This window comes from Nilaparvata lugens, chromosome 3 (genome assembly GCF_014356525.2).
Source record: "Nilaparvata lugens isolate BPH chromosome 3, ASM1435652v1, whole genome shotgun sequence".
NCBI classification, from domain to species: Eukaryota; Metazoa; Arthropoda; class Insecta; order Hemiptera; family Delphacidae; genus Nilaparvata; species Nilaparvata lugens.
The window spans coordinates 17,678,904-17,700,235 of NC_052506.1; the positions used below are offsets into that span (position 1 = coordinate 17,678,904).

Consider the following 21,332-nt stretch of genomic DNA (forward strand, 5'->3'; position numbering starts at 1 on the left):
CATTTAAATAAATTCAGTGTTAAGTGAAAAGTATGCATTCCTTCAAATATCAGGCTTTCATCACTATTGAATAAGTTACCGTAACGAAAAAATTTCATTCTATGTTAAATAAATTCATTTATTTATCAGCTTTACTCAGAAATTACATATACTAGGTGCTTATAGATTATGAAAATGATAATATTCATGTTGGATCATTTTCTCATGTAGTGAATTCCCTAAATAATAACATTAATTAAATTATGTTTGTAATATACTGTACCAGAAAATCAACTGAAACGTAATATCTCTAATTTTAGTCACAAAAAAGTAATGAATTCAAAAAATATTTTCAAACATTAAACATTGGTTGAATGGCGAGTACTGTATTTATGAGTATCATCCTAGTTTGGAAAGAATCTCACAATAGATTGAATTTAAACCTCACAACGACACAGTACCTATAGATACTATATTGAACCGATTCCAGGGGATACATACATGGAATGTCACCAACTAGATCTTGTTGATCAGGTACGATCAGTTACATTATTTTATTCGAATCAGACAACTGGAAGAATATGGTCAAATTTCACATTCAAGTCAAGAATACAATTCAGTAGTCAGTAGTCTATTTTTCCAAAAAACTGTTGTGTAGAGAGGTTGTGACATGTTTCAAAAGCAAGTGCAATAAGTATTCATTAATTTGTAAAAATTCAATTGTAAATAACTGTACAAATGTGTTGAAAAAAGTTCAAAAAATTCAAAAACGTTCGTAACAAAAAATGGAGGTTGGAAATCACCACGGTCTCAAAATGGGAGAAATAAAAACCTTCAGTTGATTAGTGCAAAATAACATTGACAGTTCGATAACCCTTACCTCTTCTGATCCAGCTGCTGTGACCAATTCCTGAAGAGCTCGTACTGACAAAGCTTGCTCGATGACAAAAACACAGGTAGACAAATCCGGTGGAATATTCTGCAAATAAAATTATGTTTATGTTGCAACGAATAGAAACAAACTATTTTATCAGAAAATAATAGTAGAAAATAGGAAGTACTATTTAGGCAGTCTAAATTGGAGATAAGTTTTTTGGAATCGGTCTGAATAGAAAATTATCAATACCATAGGTAAACAATTTAAAAAAAAAATCCTATTCAGTCTCCTAGATTTATTTCCTAATCATTCCAGGTCTTGATTCACTCAATAAAAAAATGCCTAACACTTTTATGGTAAAATTTTAAACTATTATTTGTCCCGACTCATTGAGAGCGTAGCCTACATATCACACATTCACCCCAAAAACAAAATTTTATGGCTCATCAAAAAGATTAATTCCACCTCTAGCTTCTTCATCCAATTGACTATTTGGTTTTTCTCATACAAAAATAAGATTCAGGAATAAGATAGGACTTTACCGTTCAGCACTGGAATACTAGGTGCGTTGGTGCGTCGCCAAAATGATTTTGCAATTGAATCTCTGATTTGGAAATCTTCTTCAATTGATATGATAATGATAACAAAGTTCCTTCTTAGAAATAATTATTGGTAAATTAAAAAAATAGTGCCTACTACCCATAGTAATCTAGACTACTTCCAAGAGGATAAGAATTTATATTTTTCGCTACTAATCTAGAGAACTAATCGAGAAATGATGTCGTTCATATTCTATGGATGAGACAAGAAGCAATCTGGTCACTCAGATACTGAAATGTATCGTACTAAAAATGCGTACTTTACCTTGTCAGCGATGTTTTCGAGGAAACAATGGCGGTTACCGAATCCTTCAGCGGCAAGGCAGACTCTTTCGCCGGTGGCCGTGCAGGACAGGCAGACCATGTCTTCCTGCAAAAAAAAACACAATAAAAAATGTATCAGCTAACACGTCACTACAGACTACAGTAGTATACATACATCAAAGAGAAATTATATAAAAGAACAAAGAGACATAATTCATCAGCAACGCTGAAAATCTAATGAACCAAAAAATTCAAATTTGACAGGCAAGTTGAGTTGTGCATAAAGGGCCACATGAGGTGTTTTTCAGACGAGTCGGCTGGGCAGCAAGGTCATCGATTGGCTGATAGGGTTGGTGTTCGGGACTCAGTTGATAATTAGACAATCGGAGAACGTCCTGCCCTGCCGACTCGACTGAAAAACATCTTATGTGGCTTGGCTCCTAGACGCACACTAGAACCGATTTGAAAAGATTTCCAAAGAAACGCACAAAATTTACGTGTTCCAGCTTTTTCGAGAACTAGCCACGATCAAGGTTTGCTTAAACTTTTCTCAATGTATAGTGACGACCTTGATGATTATAATAAATTATGACTAGTTTTCTGTATTGAATAAGCCTCTGCTTTTTTTCTAGTACTGTATCTACTGTACCTGCTTGGGTATCCCTTGCTATTAAATATATTTGCTAGTGATATATAAGATGAAATAAAGTTCTGATGTTTATAACAGTAAATTCAAGAAATTATGAATGCACGACTTCATAATAATATCATTTCTGATGAATTTCCAATATCCATAAATAACAGAGGATGTCATAGGGACCTTATCCCTAAAATTCACTCAACCTTATTCTAAATTTGTTCCAGAACTTAGCATATTATGATCATTAGGAATATACTCTCAAATGAAACTGTTACGAAAAGTTTTATCCTTTTTTGTTGTCATCGTCAATTTGATGTAACTCTTATCAAACTTAGTTGGGTTCCTGTTTAGTCTTGAAGGGTAGAGATAGTGAGAGCAACAAAGGTGATAGTAGTAAGAGTAGGAGAGTATTGTTGATAGTGATGTTGCAGAGGAGATAAATGGGTTGCCATTCAGTTTCGACAATCGCTTTATCAAGAGGAGTCTAATCCGACTGGTCGTATTTGTGTAGCAGTTGTACAACAGGCATGTAGTCAGAGAGAGAAAGAGTGAAAGGCAGGTACTCTGTCCAGCTTGCGGAAGTGTAGCTCGACGTTTGAGGGTTGATGGGGAGGTTGGGAGTCAAGAGATAGGGGCACGTAACGGATAGCATGAGTCTCTCAACCCTCAACCTTCGTGGCCCTCACCTGACGCAATGCAGTTTCAGCCTCACGGCCCGGGCGGCTGGTATAACCCCCTCTCCCCACCACCCAATCCACCACCAATAATCGCACAAAGACACGGTCAACCTCACACTAGCTTACGACTAACACCCTCTCGCGCCCACGCAAACACCTGTAGACTAACCTCGTTCCACCGATGCTCTTTCCTCCGCCAAAAGGCAAACTTGCAAATTCAAGTATCGTATCTCACCCAGCCAGATTGTTACACCGGAAATTTACCACTGTTGTGGATGCTCCTAACCCAATGCTAAATTGTTTCACAATCTCATGAATGGAATGATACTTTAAATGAGAGTTAGGTAGTTCTCTCCCGTTATCTTCGAAAATAAGTAGTTGGTAGTGATGGTAGAAAATAAGTGGTTCATTAGTTAAATTTAAACCGTAGATCCAAAGTGAATAATACACTTATACACCACCACCGTAAATGTAAACCCGTAGAATCACTGGATTACAGTAATACAACTGTGATAATCAATACAGTTCACTAGTGCCAGAGAAATTATTTTTCTGAAGAACTTAGGGGAAAGAAGTGTACCTGGAGCAGTTCTTCCAAGATATTTTTTAAGGCACTTTTGTCGTACGCATTGAGTCAGAGATGTTTTCTCATAACGTGGACTCTACTGCAAGTATGCAAGTAATCTACTTTCAAATTAGTTATCTCTTCTCACTTCCTTACAATGATGCACTTTTTAAAGTTTTTTTCAAGTCTTCCGAACTAAGGTAAATTACCAAGTTAATTAAATTTTAATAAGCAATACTTTGCCAGAAAAAATATTTTTCAGTAGTAAGTAGGTAATAAGGTAGCCTACATACCGGTACTACTGTAATTTATTAGAGCACATACACAAATAGTGTGTTTAGTGTGATATGCAATCAAGCAGTCTGTATTAGAATATCAGGTTTGCATTAAAAGTATACAAATTACAGAGAGATGGCGGATTAAATACAACAGGAATAAACCAGCATTCATCAAACAGTGAAAACGAGTTACTACCTCTCTTAAATTAATTGGTTCAACCATATTCCATTTGTAAAATTTCACCATGAAGATTGGCCAGCAATCCACAATGGGCGAATTCTTTAGACGCATTCTGAGATTATCTGGGGGGCTGAAATAGGTGAATTTTAATGGTGAATCCAATTTCGACTCATTCTGTTTCCATTTAAAGCCTTTAATCCCCTAGCTAAGACACCCAAGTTTTTCTCCGAAATCAGAAGATGTATGAGAGCTTTGAATTGTACTTTGTTAGAGCTACAAAAGCTGCACTGCATTGCTAATGTAATACAGTTGGAACAGCAGCCTATCACACGTACACACTACACAGGAGTAATTTCCATCAGAAAGGCAGACAAGTCGTTCGAAAAGCGTCTAGCTCAATTGTATTTCCAACTCGGATTAGAAATTCAGGCCGGAGTACAATGCCATTTGGAATTTAAAGGTTCAGAAGTCTCTTGTCGGGAAGATATGAGAGTAGGCTATTGTATTGGTTTCAGTCTCAAAAATATAACAGAAATTCAGAAAGTTTTACATTTTCCGGAGATGGATTTCAACACTTCTTCACAAAGTATAAAGGATCCTTCTATCCTACTATGCTTCTCTGTGACTTCTTGTAACCTTTCATCAGCTTTACTAAGAAAAAATGAATAAACTAACGGATCCACCAACTGTTAAACACCACTATAACGGATTTGAACTATTTCATTTTCATTCATTGTAAAACTATAGACTTCAAGATTTATAAAATCCGACAATATCAATAAACTCTCACAACACTGGTCTTCGAATCGAAAGGTAGATTTCGGAACATAAAAAATATAATGGATGTTTTGAAGAAGATAGCTCCAGTTTCAAAAATCATGTCTCTTGGTTCGCGATTGTAATGACAAAAATAAATTCTGAGTTCTGACTTCCTTCAGTAATGAAGTATGAACGCATGAGAAATTTCAAGAGCTCGCTATTCAATGAGCGGAATGTGCTTTCATTTTCAACCACAACAAAAGAGTTGTTCTACAACAGGCTTGGAAAAAAGATTGCATTCGAGAAAGATGAATGGCATCCTTTCGCTAAGAATTCCATTCGCTGAATAAACTGAGATATTTTCCCAGTTTTTAAATAACAATCAGTGATTACAGCAGACACTAATTTCTCATCAGATGGTGCCATATTTATTACGAGTATTAAGTTCAGAATAATCAAAATTATGTATGCCTAACATAAATTACACTATAGCTGAATCATATTCTTCCTTCTACGGAAATAAATTCAAGTAATGAAGACCTCATTTCCCTGTTATCAACGTCAAAGTTGAACCTTCCACAGGAGCACTGAGAGTTCGTAGTCAAGATCTGCACTGCTAATGAAGGTAGGAGGTACTTTTTTCCATAAAATCGATACCAGGTCCCTGACATACAAAGAACTCAGATTGCATGTTATTCATTCAACATTTTTTTCTCACTAGCAGATGTGATTGGTTACAGAGAGAGGGATCTAGAGATACAAGCAAGCTAAATTTCAGTGCAATTTGTAGCATCAATCAATTTACTGTGTTCCATTTTTTTAGGAGAGTTTGCCATTACACTAGTCCAATAAAATTCCACTCTTTCGTGAACGTATTACTCTACGTATTCACTCTTACATATGATTTCTCACGTGCGAAAACGTGGAACTATTGGAGTATGGCCCTACTGATAATACTCATAACATTATTTCTATGTTTATTCGATATCGAATCGCAAGACTTAATTGCTCATAAGCACATACTTTATAATGTAAACACGTCAACTCATCAATATGAAATTCATATATTTTTAGATGACTTGACAGAGATGACTTGACGTACAGGTTGTGCTAAATGAGTAAAAATTATGATTTCAAATATTGTAAAAAGAAGTATATGCGAGCATGAACTTAGCTTAAACATAATATACTCTTTTCCATGGATTAAATATGAATAAGACAGGTTACCATTGAAGTTTCATATACTTACTGTTACAAGGAAATAATCATAATTCAATCAATACTGTAATATAAATCACATCCGAAATGCAGTCCACATGAATTCGAAGAATTCGCGCGGTCGGGAAACGAATTGATTGGAGAACGATGTGAGGTATGCAATGCACTGGGGAATTAGATTTTAATTTACGCACTCCGTCACGCTATTGTAGGTTCCAAGTTCCTAGTTGTCGTGCAGTATGTGATTTGCAATCAAGCACATGGCAAGTTGACTCACGCAAAGTGTGTGATGAATTGGCTTTTCTAACCAGTGCAGCCTTCATATGGATTCGTTCAAGTACCTGGGTGAGAATTCCGTGATTTTCAGTTTATTGTGTCAGATAAGTATTTTAATAGCAAATTCATTCATAATAAAATATCGAATTACTCTCTTCATGGTCTCAATAACCATATCAGCTAGCATATACGACTAATTAGGAAGAACAAAATACTGTAATCTGTCATTTCAAACCATCTTAAAACTGAGATTGAGCTCGGCATTGAATTGATTTATTTAAAATAAAATTAATATTTATTTATTTCAATAAGCGCTTTTAAATTACCGGTAACAGCTTACAGTAAGTTTACGGTATTCGACGATAGTGTCTTATAGTAATAATGTACTCGTATTATGGAGATCGATTTCAACGGGAAAAACTTATATTTTCGAATGAAAAGTAACAACTCACATGAATTATACAGAAAAGAGCATTGATAAACAATATTGGAATGTCTGTAATAAGACAAATATCATTCGAAAAGTTACAACAAATTTGAAAACTCACAGAGGCGAATGCAGATTGAAGTTTAACAAATCTCAGTTTCAACAAAATAGTTGTATTTAGCTTAGGATTTCAATTTCACTCGAATACATTAATAGAATATTAACACTACTCATTATCTTTGATTTATTATCAAGTTGATAATTTAACTTGAATTATCTGATAAAATATTTTCTTCGTAGATTGATCCAATGTGAGTAACTTGGAGGACCTGTATTATGAAGAAAAGATTGTTTGTCTCTGTTAGTAGGCTACATGCCGTGAGATGCTGAGATGCCACTACTACTTGAGTGGCGGGTTGCCTATACTACAACTTGCAGGCGTTTTCATCAATAGCCTATAGCTTTGAGCTTGAAAAATGCAAATAAGTAGATTGTACTGCAAACCTTGTAAACGGAGGAAATCGAATTACTTAGATATTAGATATAGAATGATTTTTTCCAACGGTGAATACGTTTTCTTCTAGTACACGATTCATTTATTCTTGAGAGTTCTAATAGCAGAGAAATCCTTTCGTATGTTCATAATTATCTAATGTAACAACAGTTATTTAATAACAATAACAGTAATGTAATAAATCTGCTCAATATAGTGTAAACGTGTATAGTATAATTTACAAAAGATATCCACACGAATAAAAGGAATTTTGGTAACAACTGTGAATCTACTCTAAGATCAAATTCTTGACACATTTTATCAAATTCATAATTGTTCTCAAAAGTCCCTAAATTTCAGACTTTCAACAGAATTTATCTTCCAACTTAAATTTATGTCAGTTTCGCAAGAACAGGCCAACTTTTTTCGACTACTATGATATTGATATCTCACGAGGGAAATTCATTACCAAGTTGGGGCGGCTTTTTGAAGGTGACAAAACGATATGAATTGTTAATTGGATGCTGTGGCACAGGCAACTGATGATGCGGGGAGAAGGAGCAGAAGTAGGAAGGTGAGGAGGAGGAGGTGGTGGTGGTGAAGGAGGAGGTGGAGGAGGAGGAAAAGGAGGAGGTGGAGGAGGAGGGACACCGCTACACCGGGTGCTAGTTACACTATCACTAAGAACAAGTTTTCATCGTGCCTGATTCATCGAGCTTCAGTAGATGAATGAGACCGCGGAAAGTCCATGGACAAAGCTTGAGCTTAATTGAAACTTGCAAGCACGCGCACTCACGCGCAAGTTCTGGGACACAGACGACGACTTCGTAACCGAATGATGGATTGTTCGAGTGGAGATGGTCGTAGAATTGTGCCAAACATCGATTCTTGAAAAATCGGATTATTCCTGACTATATCCTAGTTCGATTACCATGATATTATGCAAAATTATCATTATACATAATGTAAAGAATTATATTTTTTGTTAGGGCTATACTTGAATAGAAATAGAAAATGAAAATCCAAGTACCCCTTTTTTAAATTGTTTATTTACGACATGTTTCGGCCATGATGCCATTATCAAGTAATTAAATGAAATCAATGAAAGCAATTCTGAACGTCTGATCCTTTTTTGGCAAGTCTATGTCTCCACATAATTCATTACATTATAGAATAAAAAATGAAAATCCAAGTAGGGACTCTTTTTTAAAATTGTCTATTAACGACATGTTTCGGCCATGATGCCATTATCAAGTAATTGAATGAAATCAATCCAATTACTTGATAAAGACATCATGGCCAAAACATGTCGTAAATGGACAATTATAAAAAAGGTACCTACTTAGATTTTCATTTTTAAAAATGTAAAGAATTATGTGGAGACATAGACTTGCCAAAAAAGGATCAGACGTTTAGAGTTGCTTAGTTGTGTAAGGAGGAAAAGAGAAATATACATCAATATCAGAATATCAGGAAGGGATTTGGAAAGTTCTGCTCTGCTTCTACTCGTACAGGCAAAATAATTCCATTCAGATGATGATGTATATGAGAATAGTGAAACATTTGCAAAGAGTTTGAATTCCATCTTCAGAAAAGAGATGGACTACACAGCTCTGATAGCACAGAATGTACTGTATAATAATTAAATATTCAAGTACTAATGTTTGATAATGAGTTGACTTTGACTGATTCAAGTGTTGAAAATGAATAAAGAAAACATTTATAAATAACAGAGAGCAACACTCACCAGTTATTTCCTCTGACATCAGTACTGATGCCTTTTTGGAAATTATTTATTAAGGTGCAAGGTGCAGATCAGAATGGATAGAACTTGGATTACAGACGGGTTACTGTAATTTCCTAGGCTTTTGCAATTTCCAATCTAGAGAATTATTCCTTCCGTCCACAACTCCGACAGTATGGGACTATTTCAATTCTACGAATTATAGACGCTGATTCTACGAACTTTTCACACACATTCAACATTAATGCTACAAATAGTTTTCGGGCTGAGAACACGACAAACAATATTTACAACATGATTCCCCCAGGGCTCTCCCAGGACGAGAGATCAGATACTTGAATAATTCAACGAAGAACGGAATTGAAACTTAAAGAACATTGGAATTCTCGGAGTGCTCAATTCTAATGAGCTGAGTGCTAAGAGATATTGCTACGATTTTCACTGTTGCAACACTGGAAGACATTAGCACCTTAGTTACACTCACCATGTTTAGGTCAAGGTTAATGATTTTCTTATTAGAAATATGCTCAATCGAGACAGTGAACTCCTCATTTGGACGAATTTTTTACTTTGTTTTGAATTCAAGAAAGAAAAAGTTCCACTAGAAGTAGATAGGGCTAGAGTTAACATATAATCGATTACCATCTTATCATTTTCGTTGAATGCAGGGTTTCAGGATCTACAATTTTGATATCACATTTTCCCAAATGAAAGAAAGAAAAAATTTCTATTTTTCACAAAAAACTTTCATATTGAATCTCTGTATCTTGTTTCGTCATAGAACAGCTACTCGTACAAAATGTTGACTATACAGCTTATGTGAAAATATCCAATGGATGAAATACTCTCAAAAACCATAAGAAGTACGAAAAATTGCAGTTTCTCATCCCTCATAAAGTATGCACAGGCGCACAGGTTCAGAAGTGTTTAGAATTCGGATTTATCATGCCGATTTTCCTGAATAAGCTCAAATCACACAAGCAACTCATACCTATTTTCGCAGGTCATGTTCTTTTTTATATGAGACTCGACAGGTCTAATATGAGAGTTTGTTATTTACAGTGGTCACACCCGTGTGGCTTATCGAGCTCACATACATTGCCTACCATAGCATGAGGTGAGCAAATATGGGAGAGCGCCACCAGCCACCAGCAACCACCTAGTTCAATGTAAACACAGCAAATCATGCCCGACTCACCAAAATGCCGGATTTTGCTTGAAACAGAGAACACCACTGTAACAGGTTCCCTCTCCTTAAGTACACAGGACACACAATTGCTGCAATGCGGTGCCAGGATATTACCCCGGCCAATATCACGTTCTACATCTTTCTTTGTAAGACGGAAATAAGGGATAGAGGGATACGACATTACTATTCCTATATTATGTTTTGTATTCTCTTTCCAAGTTTTTAAATGTTACAGTGCTTAATAATTAAACTATAAAAGATATACAAAATTAAAAATGCAATTATTAAGTTGTTACTATTCTATAATACCCAATGATTTACAGTGTAACAAACTAAAAATAATTTAAAATGTCGTGGAAATGTGCCTACATAGGTACCGGTATGAAACCAGTGCGTAGACACGAATTGCTGCATAACTTCGAGAAATATTTTTGTTGTTGTAAAGGAGATGGGAAATAAAATAGATGACAGTTAGAAATTAAATTGACCGAAGAAGCCTGAATTTGAGCTTTCCATTGACTGGAACTTCAAATTAAATTGAATAAAACTATAAAAATTCTGTACCTTTATTGAGAATTTTTTTCAAGTTTTTCATTGTTACGATAAAGAAAGCAAATTAGGTGAACGAGATCTCACTCTCACACCTAATTAAAGGTTGTGTGGCAGAGAGGGCCTGGAGTACCAACTCCGCCCTAATAAAGGCATATATCAATAAATCAATCAATCACACCGGAAGATTTCACATTGATCGAAAGCTCCTTTCAGAACTTTCTTTTTTGTGTTAGACTAGGTCAGTATCTATTTTGTGTATGAGACTACTCAGACTGAGATAAAGCTAGTACAGTTGTTAGAGTTTGACTGTATATTATTGCCGAGACGAGATTATCCTCTATACACCTTTTAAAATACGATAAATTTTATTTTAGCTGTGTAAAAAAGTGAATGCAGAAATCTCAGTATAAATGTATTCTTTCCAGCAACAGGTTTCCCATGTAGAAAACAAATTTATGTTGCTACTGGGCAAAAGCTAAAATATTTAGAGCACATTCATCTTTGTGCTTCCTTCCCTGGTAGGTATTAGGAAGGTTGGAAAGTATCTAAACAGAATAGTCTTCAATCAAAAGCTAAAATAACTATGTACAGTAATTGTAATGTTAATTTATGATAATGATTATTTTCTCCTATAGAAAATTGTCGCTGGTTACTTTCTATCAATTATTATTGGAGTCAACACTGTATTCAACGTTACTAGTTTGGTCTGATTCTAAAATTTCAGCAATATTACCAGTTATTTTGTATATGATAGAAAAATATAATGTATTTCGTTCATTTCACGATAAATTCGATGAATTCAATTTTCTATTAGAAATAGCATGTAATTTTGAAATGGGTAACATCATTATACCACTCAAATCTAATATGCAAATCAATGAGTCGTTTTCAAAGGTCGTTATTCAGACTAGATTCATGGGCATAGTCTAATTTTTGGAGTAGTTCACATGAATTGCAATATGATCAGTTTAGACGATAGCCATTTTGTTCCAGCTAATAAAACGGTACAAGTGGGATAAAAGTGGCAAGCGAACAAAGCGATAGCCTGTGTCCTGTGTTTAGCATAGCATAGCAGGCCGCGAGGCAAGTATAAGCTGCAACATTATCTGTCGTGTTCGGTTCAACTCATATCAGGCTGAATTCGCTAAGCGGCCATAACACCCTCACACCACCCAACTAACTAACTAGCTGCTACTGCTACAACACCCGACCATGATTAACGATATGCCACCACAAGGGACCACGAACAGGTGAAACGGAATTACTTCCACAAGGATGAGCTTTCCTCTTACACAATACAATAAAACAGTTCACTGATGAAAAAATGTGAGTGTTCCTCGAAGCGAGTGCTAGTCTAATAGCAAAATGTTGTTGAAAAAAGTCGCATCCCCCCTCATATTTCGACAGAATTCGACATGAGACTCCAGAATAAAAACTTGCCATCAAGAAAGAGAATTTTCCATTAGGTTTCAAAATGACTTGCGCAACATAAGGCTGTATCAATTCGAATTATTAATTTCTTCGATTAACTGTCTAACATGAAGCCAAGAATTCAATAGAGAAGATCCAATATTCAAACTCAGCACTTTTAGTTCGAGACACAGATTAGAGTGGAATATGGAAGAAAACAGTATTTCAATTCAACACTGGTGTAGTGGATCATGTTCAAAGCTGACCTTGGGCATTTATAAATGAGTCTTATACAAACAAAATAATCAAATTGAACAAATAAATAAGGGTTTTCATGATATTTATGCCTATGTTTTTCATGGTTTTCCATGTTATGCTATGGTTTATGTTATGGATCATGGTTTATGTTATGCCTATGTTTTCATATGACTTATTCTAAAATAATTTTGGATGTTCGATAATAACGGTATCAAACATCAACAAATACAACTTAGGAACATTTATGAAATCTCATTTTTGTTTTCAGAAGAGGCTGCCAAGAAACGTGCATCTGATACCCATCAATAATAAAATCGGTGACTGTCAATTGGCGAAAGTAAATGCTTGGCAAGAAGATGCAATTATTGTTGTTTGTTGATCCCGATAAGCAACATAATGAACATTATAGATGTTGAGATTACAAATGGAAATTCAAACTGTCTGATCAAAAGACTTGCAGTGGAATATGCTTGTATTCTAAATTTAGTAGTACCTATTGGAGTATTTGAATAGAACTATTTCATTATTTGAATGAATTATTTTAAAGGGTATTTGAATAGAACTATTGGAGATTATAAATAAAATAGAAATCTCAGAAACATTTTTATTCTATTCTTATTTATATTCAAAAGTAGCCCTAAAGAAAAAAAGATTATTAGAGATTGCATAATACAAAATTTATACTTACAATTTTTACTATACTATTGTTTCATCACATAAAAAAGTGTTGGATCTAGACATTCTGAAATAGTGAACTACTGTAGGGCAATGTGTTTTCGTTATAAGCATTAACGAAGTCTCACTTTTTGAAGTTTAATACGTTTGGATAGAGAAATTTTGAAAACACGAGGTACTAAGTGAGTTCAGAAAAGTTCGTGCATGAAACCGCTTTTCTGGCAAACCCAGAGGAAGAGGGTGCACTAATATACTGTGCGCAGTAGACTACTTAAGTAGACTTTAGTGCAGCAGAGTAAGGTGATATTGCGGGATAGAACCACCACACGGGGACAGAGTTGGGAAAAGTTGTCTCTGGAGGAATGCATTCATGATAACTGACATAACTGCATCCTCAACTCATTTCCCAGCTGAATTTTCATATTAGAAAATAACAGTCCGGCAATTTGATGTCGTAGCTTAAGGTTGAAGGTTGGTTCATTCGAACCAGACCTCGATCATTTGTCAAATCGCTACAATCTGTTGGACTGAAGCAATGTGGAAGTGAGTTGCATTACCGAGAGCTGTGATGGGTGCTTTTGAAAATGTTGTATGCCACACATTGAAGTCTCACCCCACCACCACAGCAATAAAACTCTCCTCTAGCTCCAAGCCACACACACATTGCACCAACCAAATGCTACAAAGAAGCATGCAATATTCACGGCGTGACTCCGTGTATAGAGTTCCAATACATTCAGCATTCGCAGCTGGTTTGTATGTCAGCATACATATTCGATACTGAATTCTGTATTACCATTACAACACTCACGATTACTGTATCTAGCAGTCCTTGAAGTCTGAGAGAAACGCAGTGTTTTGAAATGTTTCACTTGCTGTGTGTCTTCATTTTTGTTGTCAAAAAGACTACCCTTTAGAACTAAGGGAAATTTACTGTGTTGAATTAACGTTATAATACTCAATTATAAATAGGATTTGATTTGAATAATTTGTGATCCAAATCCTAGAGTCTGAGAAAAACACAGTGTTTTAAAATGTTTCACATGCTGTGGAATGGTCTTCATTTTTGTTATCAAAAAGACTACCCTTTAGAACTAAGAAACATTTACGGTGTATAGATTTATCTGCCATGATTTGATAATATTCAATTATAATTTCTGATAATTTGATAATATTCAATTACGAATAGGATGTGATTCGAATGATTTGATTTCATAATAAATCCGAATAGTAAGGATGACAAAGAATATAAATTCCTGTAGATTTCCCTGTCTTGGTTTGTGAATAGGAAGCATAGACAAATATCATGTGTTCGGAGGATAAAGTAAGAAACAAATAAAAAGGCTCTCAGAAAGAGGTCCAACAAAGGAAGGCTCTTGTTACAGTAGAGAGAAGGCACAAACACATCGATTTCGGGCGTCTGTTTGAGGAGATTTTCAAATCTGTTTTCAGTTTCCATCTAAAGATGTCCAACTGAGCGTTCCTATTAAATTTCTGTTTCTTTGTTGGGTTGTATTCAGATGAATAAATCACTCTTTTTTGCCTTTACAGCATTTTCAAACGAATAGCTTCACTAACATAAAAATTAATTGTAAATCTAAATGCAAGGATTATAAGAATTATCACAAGCTCAATTTCCTGCGCTTGATTTTTTTACTTCACTCTTAATCTGAAACATGATCAATGCTTCTCTATTGATCATGATTCATGTATCAAATCAGTACAAATCGATGTTAGTCATGCTTAGTAGAATGAATATTGAGATGAATAACAAATGAAGTAATATTATACCACTAGGAATTATTCCAATCTAGGAAAACGGGTTAGTGTAATCGTGCTCAATCCAGTAATCATTACTGTATCGATTCTAAACGTTGCTGGAGGAGGATATTATTATTTAACGTTTAATTAAAACTGGAAGTAATTTACTCCAGGAGCTCGTTAATAGAAACTTCACGGGGTAGGGAACGAGATAGGGAAGTAATAGCAAGCGCAGTCCCCCAGAAGTGTTTAATTCAAGCAATGCTCGCGGAGTACTGTGAGGTAGGTATGAACAGTTACTTCCAGCTTCACGCTTTTGACTTATTACTCGCAAACTAGCTTAGCCAGTGCATTCCATATAGGATGATAAATCAATTTGAAAAAAAATCATTTTCTCAATAGGCAATGTCTGGTGACTGAATGTTTTATGAAAATGTGTTTTTCATTACTATACTGTTCATATCTACAAGAATGAGAAAAGAAATAAATTACAGTCTAGCATAGCTTGAATGACATTAACATAAAAAAATGTGAATATTAAGATTCTTCAAAAGTATATGTTACAGTAAATTACATACAGTTTTCACATGTAGGCTTCACTAATTCTCCTTCAATGGAGAAGTTTACAAATTTCTCCTCCCATAAATCAATCATACATATAGCTACTACATTCATGATTGGAGTCAAGTAAGCATGAGAGAATTTGTAATATATTGGTTTTTGATGTTCGAAGATTTAACACTCATTTATCGGCTGTCAATAATTCAAAAATACGAGTACGAGGTTTACGTTGAGCTGAACACTTTTCTATGACAGCAGAGAGGGTGAGGATGCTGCTTTCCCATCGATTCTGTATTTTATCGGCAATAGGGTTCAGGTTGTTTCAGCCCCCACCAGGCAGAAGCAGTACTTGCTGTGGGTCGTTTCACTGCTAAATCTGAATGCGGAATTCTTTATTTCGATAGCTCGATTACGAGAGATTGCAGAGTAGTAGATGTTTTAGACTTGGTTGAAAGTATCTCTCCTAGTAATTTGAAAAAAGTTGAAAAGCTATTCTTCTGTTAGAGCTTATTATAACAACATCTATGGACAGCATCCCTAATTTGCTCACAATTTATCTCTACGGCGTTCAAGGTGTAGGAAAGAGCTTGATTACAATTACGTCCTGTATCAAAAGTATCGTAATTTTACCGTTTCAGGGGAAGGGGTCACAGACCGTTTCTTACAGACCGTATTGAGAACTCAGATTTTTGCATTACGAATTAATTTGACTTGGAATATCATAATGATAACTAAATTTATTATAAGCAATTTCTTTTATATGTATATTATAATTATGTATTAATAAATGAACTCCTCTGGGTGAAAATCATGGGAATTCAGAGAGATTATAATCAAATTATTAATTAGTTGATTCATTAATTTTAATTAATTGGATCATTGTTGATATAAACTATAATATCGGGGCACCGAGCTTCGCTCGTTATTTTTATTTATCGATAAACAGAACACAATTCTCTAAAATGATCGTGTTTATATTTTACAGCTGGCAATACGTCAGCTTATGAATTTCGGGAATGCGATATTTTGATTTTCCACAAAACCACTTGCTCACTTTTTACTATCCACAGACGACGAAAGTCTCAGCTGTTACAGCCAAGGATGAATTATCCTTTTACTGTCGTTCAGCGAGTTTTCCCAAGGATGAGACCTAGTGCAATCGAATTTTTATATCATAAACCTACTATGTTCCAAATTTCGTGAAAATCGTTAGAGCCGTTTTCGAGATCCTTTTAACATAAATAACCAGATAGAAAAATATAAAAATAACCAGATATAAAAATATAAACAGATATACAGAAATTGCTCGCTTAATATAATAGGATAAATGAGCTGCTTACATTGGAATTTGATGTAACTGAAAACAACCCATTAAAACAAACGTAAAATAAGTTTATTCGCAGGTGAATTCAGTACAGAATCCAGCAATTGTGATTGGAGAGAACAGAGGATGTCTTGAACATACGCAGTACGCAACCATCTACAATTCAAGCACTAGGTAAGAAGTACAGCGAATACATTTTAGACGTTCCCTGGAATGAGATTACAGGCCTTGAAATGAAAGTCTCACTTGGAGCTGGAAAAGCTTTTACTACCCCTTGAACAGAATAGCCAGCAACGTGTTGCCCGACCAATTAACTGCAAATGAGGTCGTACTTACTAATCAAGCTCATCCTCAACTCGAATTTCTACTCGCTTACTTTGCTTTCAACGCTTCTCATCTCACAATTTGTTACTTCTCTCTTCTACTGTATCATCATACTGTTGTTTTAAATGTTTGCATTGTTGAGATAGTCTTACGTTCAAAATTTTCCATTTATTTATTTATTTAATCATTCAGAATTACACAACTTACAGGAAAGTACCACAGGCTTATAAGCCCAAAACGGTTTCAATTCGAATTTATACAACAGTCCAAATGTAGCTAGGTTATGTGTCACTCAAATTCTTGAATTACACACGCAATTTACAACTCAAAACACACAAAAATCATTTTTGAATTAAAATTCAAATTTTTATTTGAATAATCCAGGCCGTTTTCCGTGGTTGGTAATTCTAATATGCAAAGCAATCTCACATAACCATTTCTCAGTTTACGAATACTGTACACCAAGTGAGCTATTCCATGTTTGAATATAATTATTCAAATGTTTTATTTGATATCTCAAATATCTTCTATCATGATACAATAAGCTTGATATATTGTTTGTGGAAGTATTTCTACGAGATAGATGATTGATGGAATTGCTACTAGAAATTCATTATCGTGACATCTTATCAAATTAGATAAGATACGAGTGCTCGGTATTTCTGTAGAACTGGTGACCGATCAAGGTCAGCTCCGTCAATAATAATTTATAAGCTTCAAAATCAATAGCTCAGAACCAATCTTAAATTATAATTTCACCCATCATCTCTTCCAATATCCATGCACGAGTCCAGGACTCACTGAACTAAAGGGCATAGTCTGCAAAGAAAAGACTCCTGATAATTTATTTGTGAGTTGCTTGATTCTGTTCTGAAACTGAGAACTAAAACATAAAGGAGATTGAATCCTGGCAACTCTGGAAATATATCAGATAGAAGGTTTTAAAGATTGATTCAAAAATATCAGCCTGGCTTAATTAAATAACTTTCATTTCATTTAAGTGTTCAAATATTGAGAGCGAATGATATACTTCTTGGAGTACAAATTTGCAGATTTCATTTCCTTTGTCTGTCTCTCCCCAAACTTTGCAACTAATTTTCATGTAGAGCAAAAAGTTTAAATCGCATTTTCCATTCGAGAGACACCGCTTATATTCATGAGTAGAATCTGGAATTCAAAGGAGCTCGATAAGCTGAATTCAGAGAGTCCTGAAGAACAATTTGAGGAAAATAAGCTGAGTTTGGTTCTTACTGTTCATCCAAATTGAGCAAGAAGACGAATTAAAATTGAAATGAATGAATATTAATTTATTTTTTAAGACAAATTTATTGGAAATAGTTCATCACGTTTATGCATATTTCAAAGTTGGACGTATTCCGGATCAAGTCAGCTATTCTGTTAATGGCATTGGAAAGGCTCTGTATGAGATCAAAAGTTATCAATGTGAATGGGAGAGTTGTACTTCAAAGACATAAATCCATACTCAGCTTCATTTTCAATAATATTTAGTTATCGAACACATCAAAACTCCATAGCCTACAACAGAAACAAAGACTGTCAAGAATAAAAGTTCTTTACAATATTCATTTAATCAGGGTATCTGTTTATTAGTTCAAGGAAACTAATTTGATAAGTTTTAGCCAACATAAAAGAAAGTATCAATACATTTTGCAACTAAACTGTCGACTGTTTGGAAAGGGTTTGCTGCTTGGAATGGAGGTTGCGTGACCAAAAAGACCAGGACTAGTTTGCCTCACGGAAAGCTGAATTATAGCGAGGTAAAGTATTTACAAAAGCGACGAGAAACGTTTGCGGTGAGCCTGACAACTTGGCCAACTTACTTCAACATAATTTACTATCAACTATATAAAACAATTACTGGGGTTGTCTTCATAGAGAAAGTTTCTCTCTGCAAGAACAACAACGAATGTCAAATATGCTTGCTTAAAACACCTGCTTGATGACAAGGAATTGCTATGCTCTTCCCATCGACACATATCAACTATTGAATATTATATTAAATCATATCAAGAATCTTTTCATATCTAGTATGACGTGTCTTTGTTGAGTCACATCCTCGCATCCAGTTTAGTCGCGGAAGTATAACTACGAGTAGTTATTGAAGTAAGGAATTTACATTCTTTGGATTCCAAAGTTCCATCACCTGAAAAATAATGTTGAGATGAAATTTTATGATCCTATCCTTCATGCTCTTGAAGGGAGCGGAGTGACTATAGCATGAGGGAAAATTCTCTACCATGAATAATCTAGCTAAAAATCTCCTGGAAATATTATAGCAGAAAGTTATTCTCGAACAGCACTTATGAATTACGAACATGTAAAAGTTCATTAGTAATATGAAATCGAATTATAGAGAAATATTGCACGTGTGAAGGATTGAACTCCTTTACCCGTGAATAAACAATTGCAAATTTTAGGGGTAAGTGCAAACTTCAGAGATTATCAATTACTAAAAAGATTTTTAATAGAACTCAAATTAGAACCAAATACAAATATTAATGATATCCAGGACTCACTCGTATGCACGAGTCATTGAATTACTAGTATCGGGGCACCGAGCTTCGCTCGATATTTATTTATTGATAAACAGAACACAATTCTTCAAAATAATTGGGAAAGGAATAACAGGCACAGCCCAAAACTGTTTCTTCTCCGAATTTTGATTTATACACTATAAATCATCCAAAAAGTAGGTTATGTTCCATACACTTGAATTCAGGTCCAATTTTTCAGTTCAAATATAGTGAAAACATAGAAGTTCTAATTTATATTTTTTACAAACCAAATTGAATAACAAAATAACACTCACTAATCGCTTAAAACAAAAAAATAATTATTAACTTTGAATATTATGATATACCATGTCATGTCAACAAGTCAGATTATTTTGATCGAGTCTATTAAAATTTCTAGATTTCTCGCGAGATACGGTAAGCTGATTGATTACACAGCACATGAATCTCCTGTTATCGACAGACGACGAAATTATCATCTGTTTTTCCAAGGATGAATTATCCTTTTCATGTCCTTCAGCAAGTTTTCCCAGGGATGAGACCTAGTGCAATCGAATTTTTATATCATAAACCTTCCAATAAAGGATGAATTATCCTTTTCATGCCCTTCAGCAAGTTTTCCCAGGGATGAGACCTAGTGCAATCGAATTTTTATAACATAAACCTTCCAAATTTCGTGAAAATCGTTAGAGCCGTTTTCGAGATCCGTTGGACATAAATAACCAGATATAAATAAATATAAATAACCAAATATAAAAATATAAACAGATATACAGAAATTGCTCGCTTGATATAGTCTAATAGGATACTGCGTCTAGTAGCGACGCGAAATATCGAAGTAATGCGCTTATAACTACATTAAGTAATGAGATTAGTGATGTTCATCTCATGACAAGTACAAGAGCTTATAACAGACTACTGAACGTCTGTACAAAAAACTATCCACAGTCTTATTTTTCAGGGCTTGGCTATTGGAATTTCTAGAAATATTCCAATAATTTTATAAAATGCGAATCATTGGTTTGCAACGAGTGCTTCGACAAATTCGGTTCAGTTCTCCAATGGAAGAGGGGCAGCAGAAAATACGAAGATGATGATGGGCTACAAGTTTTCTATCGGAACTACGGTAGCATATACAATTCTAAAGGCTTTACCTCTCTTCAAAATAGTATTTCCCTCACCTTTGACATACTAGAGTGAATAACGTACTCATCATTTCGAAATTCAAAGAATATTACTCATGTTGTTGGCAAACGTTTTTAGACGTTCAAAGAGCAGAGATCCTCCGACAGAAATCCATGCCAAAATTCCATTTCTTAGACTCTTCATAGAAACCGGGAAGAATACTCTTTTATTTGTGAAACAGAAGAATATGATGAGAGAAAGGGATAGAGTGAATCTTGATAATTAACTATGTGGCTACCTATCTCTCTATCAACTTCATGCAACAAGTCTAGTTGCTTATTTTATTCACCTTTTGAGTATATTGTACTCAGAGTTATACTGTATTTTCAAAAAATTCCTAACATGCAATATATAACTGAACGTTGCTTGCTTACACAGTTTCTACTAAATAAAAACGTAACTAAACTAGTATTTCAACGAAAAAGGTGCATGCCGTCTGCAAGGTAGACATCAAACAGCATTTTGAATGAATAAATTGCAATCGTTTCCATCCACAAAGAACTAATCAAATTGACAAAGTCGTTACATCAAGTGCAATACAGGCTAGATTTCATTGTTTGACCCATATTATGTTCAAAATAT

At 34.7% G+C, this 21,332-nt stretch overlaps 1 protein-coding gene across 1 annotated transcript in view; it reads right to left on the reverse strand.

Annotated features, from left to right (window-relative positions):
* LOC111058307 (ryanodine receptor) overlaps window positions 1-21,332 on the reverse strand; it is a 149,015-nt gene that overhangs the window by 113,655 nt on the left and 14,028 nt on the right. Inside the window, exons 2-3 of the mRNA XM_039422722.1 lie at window positions 1,721-1,825; window positions 860-958 (exon numbers count right to left, since the gene is read on the reverse strand). Coding sequence (XP_039278656.1) covers window positions 860-958; window positions 1,721-1,825 — 204 coding nt within the window. The remainder of the gene's footprint in view (window positions 1-859; window positions 959-1,720; window positions 1,826-21,332) is intronic.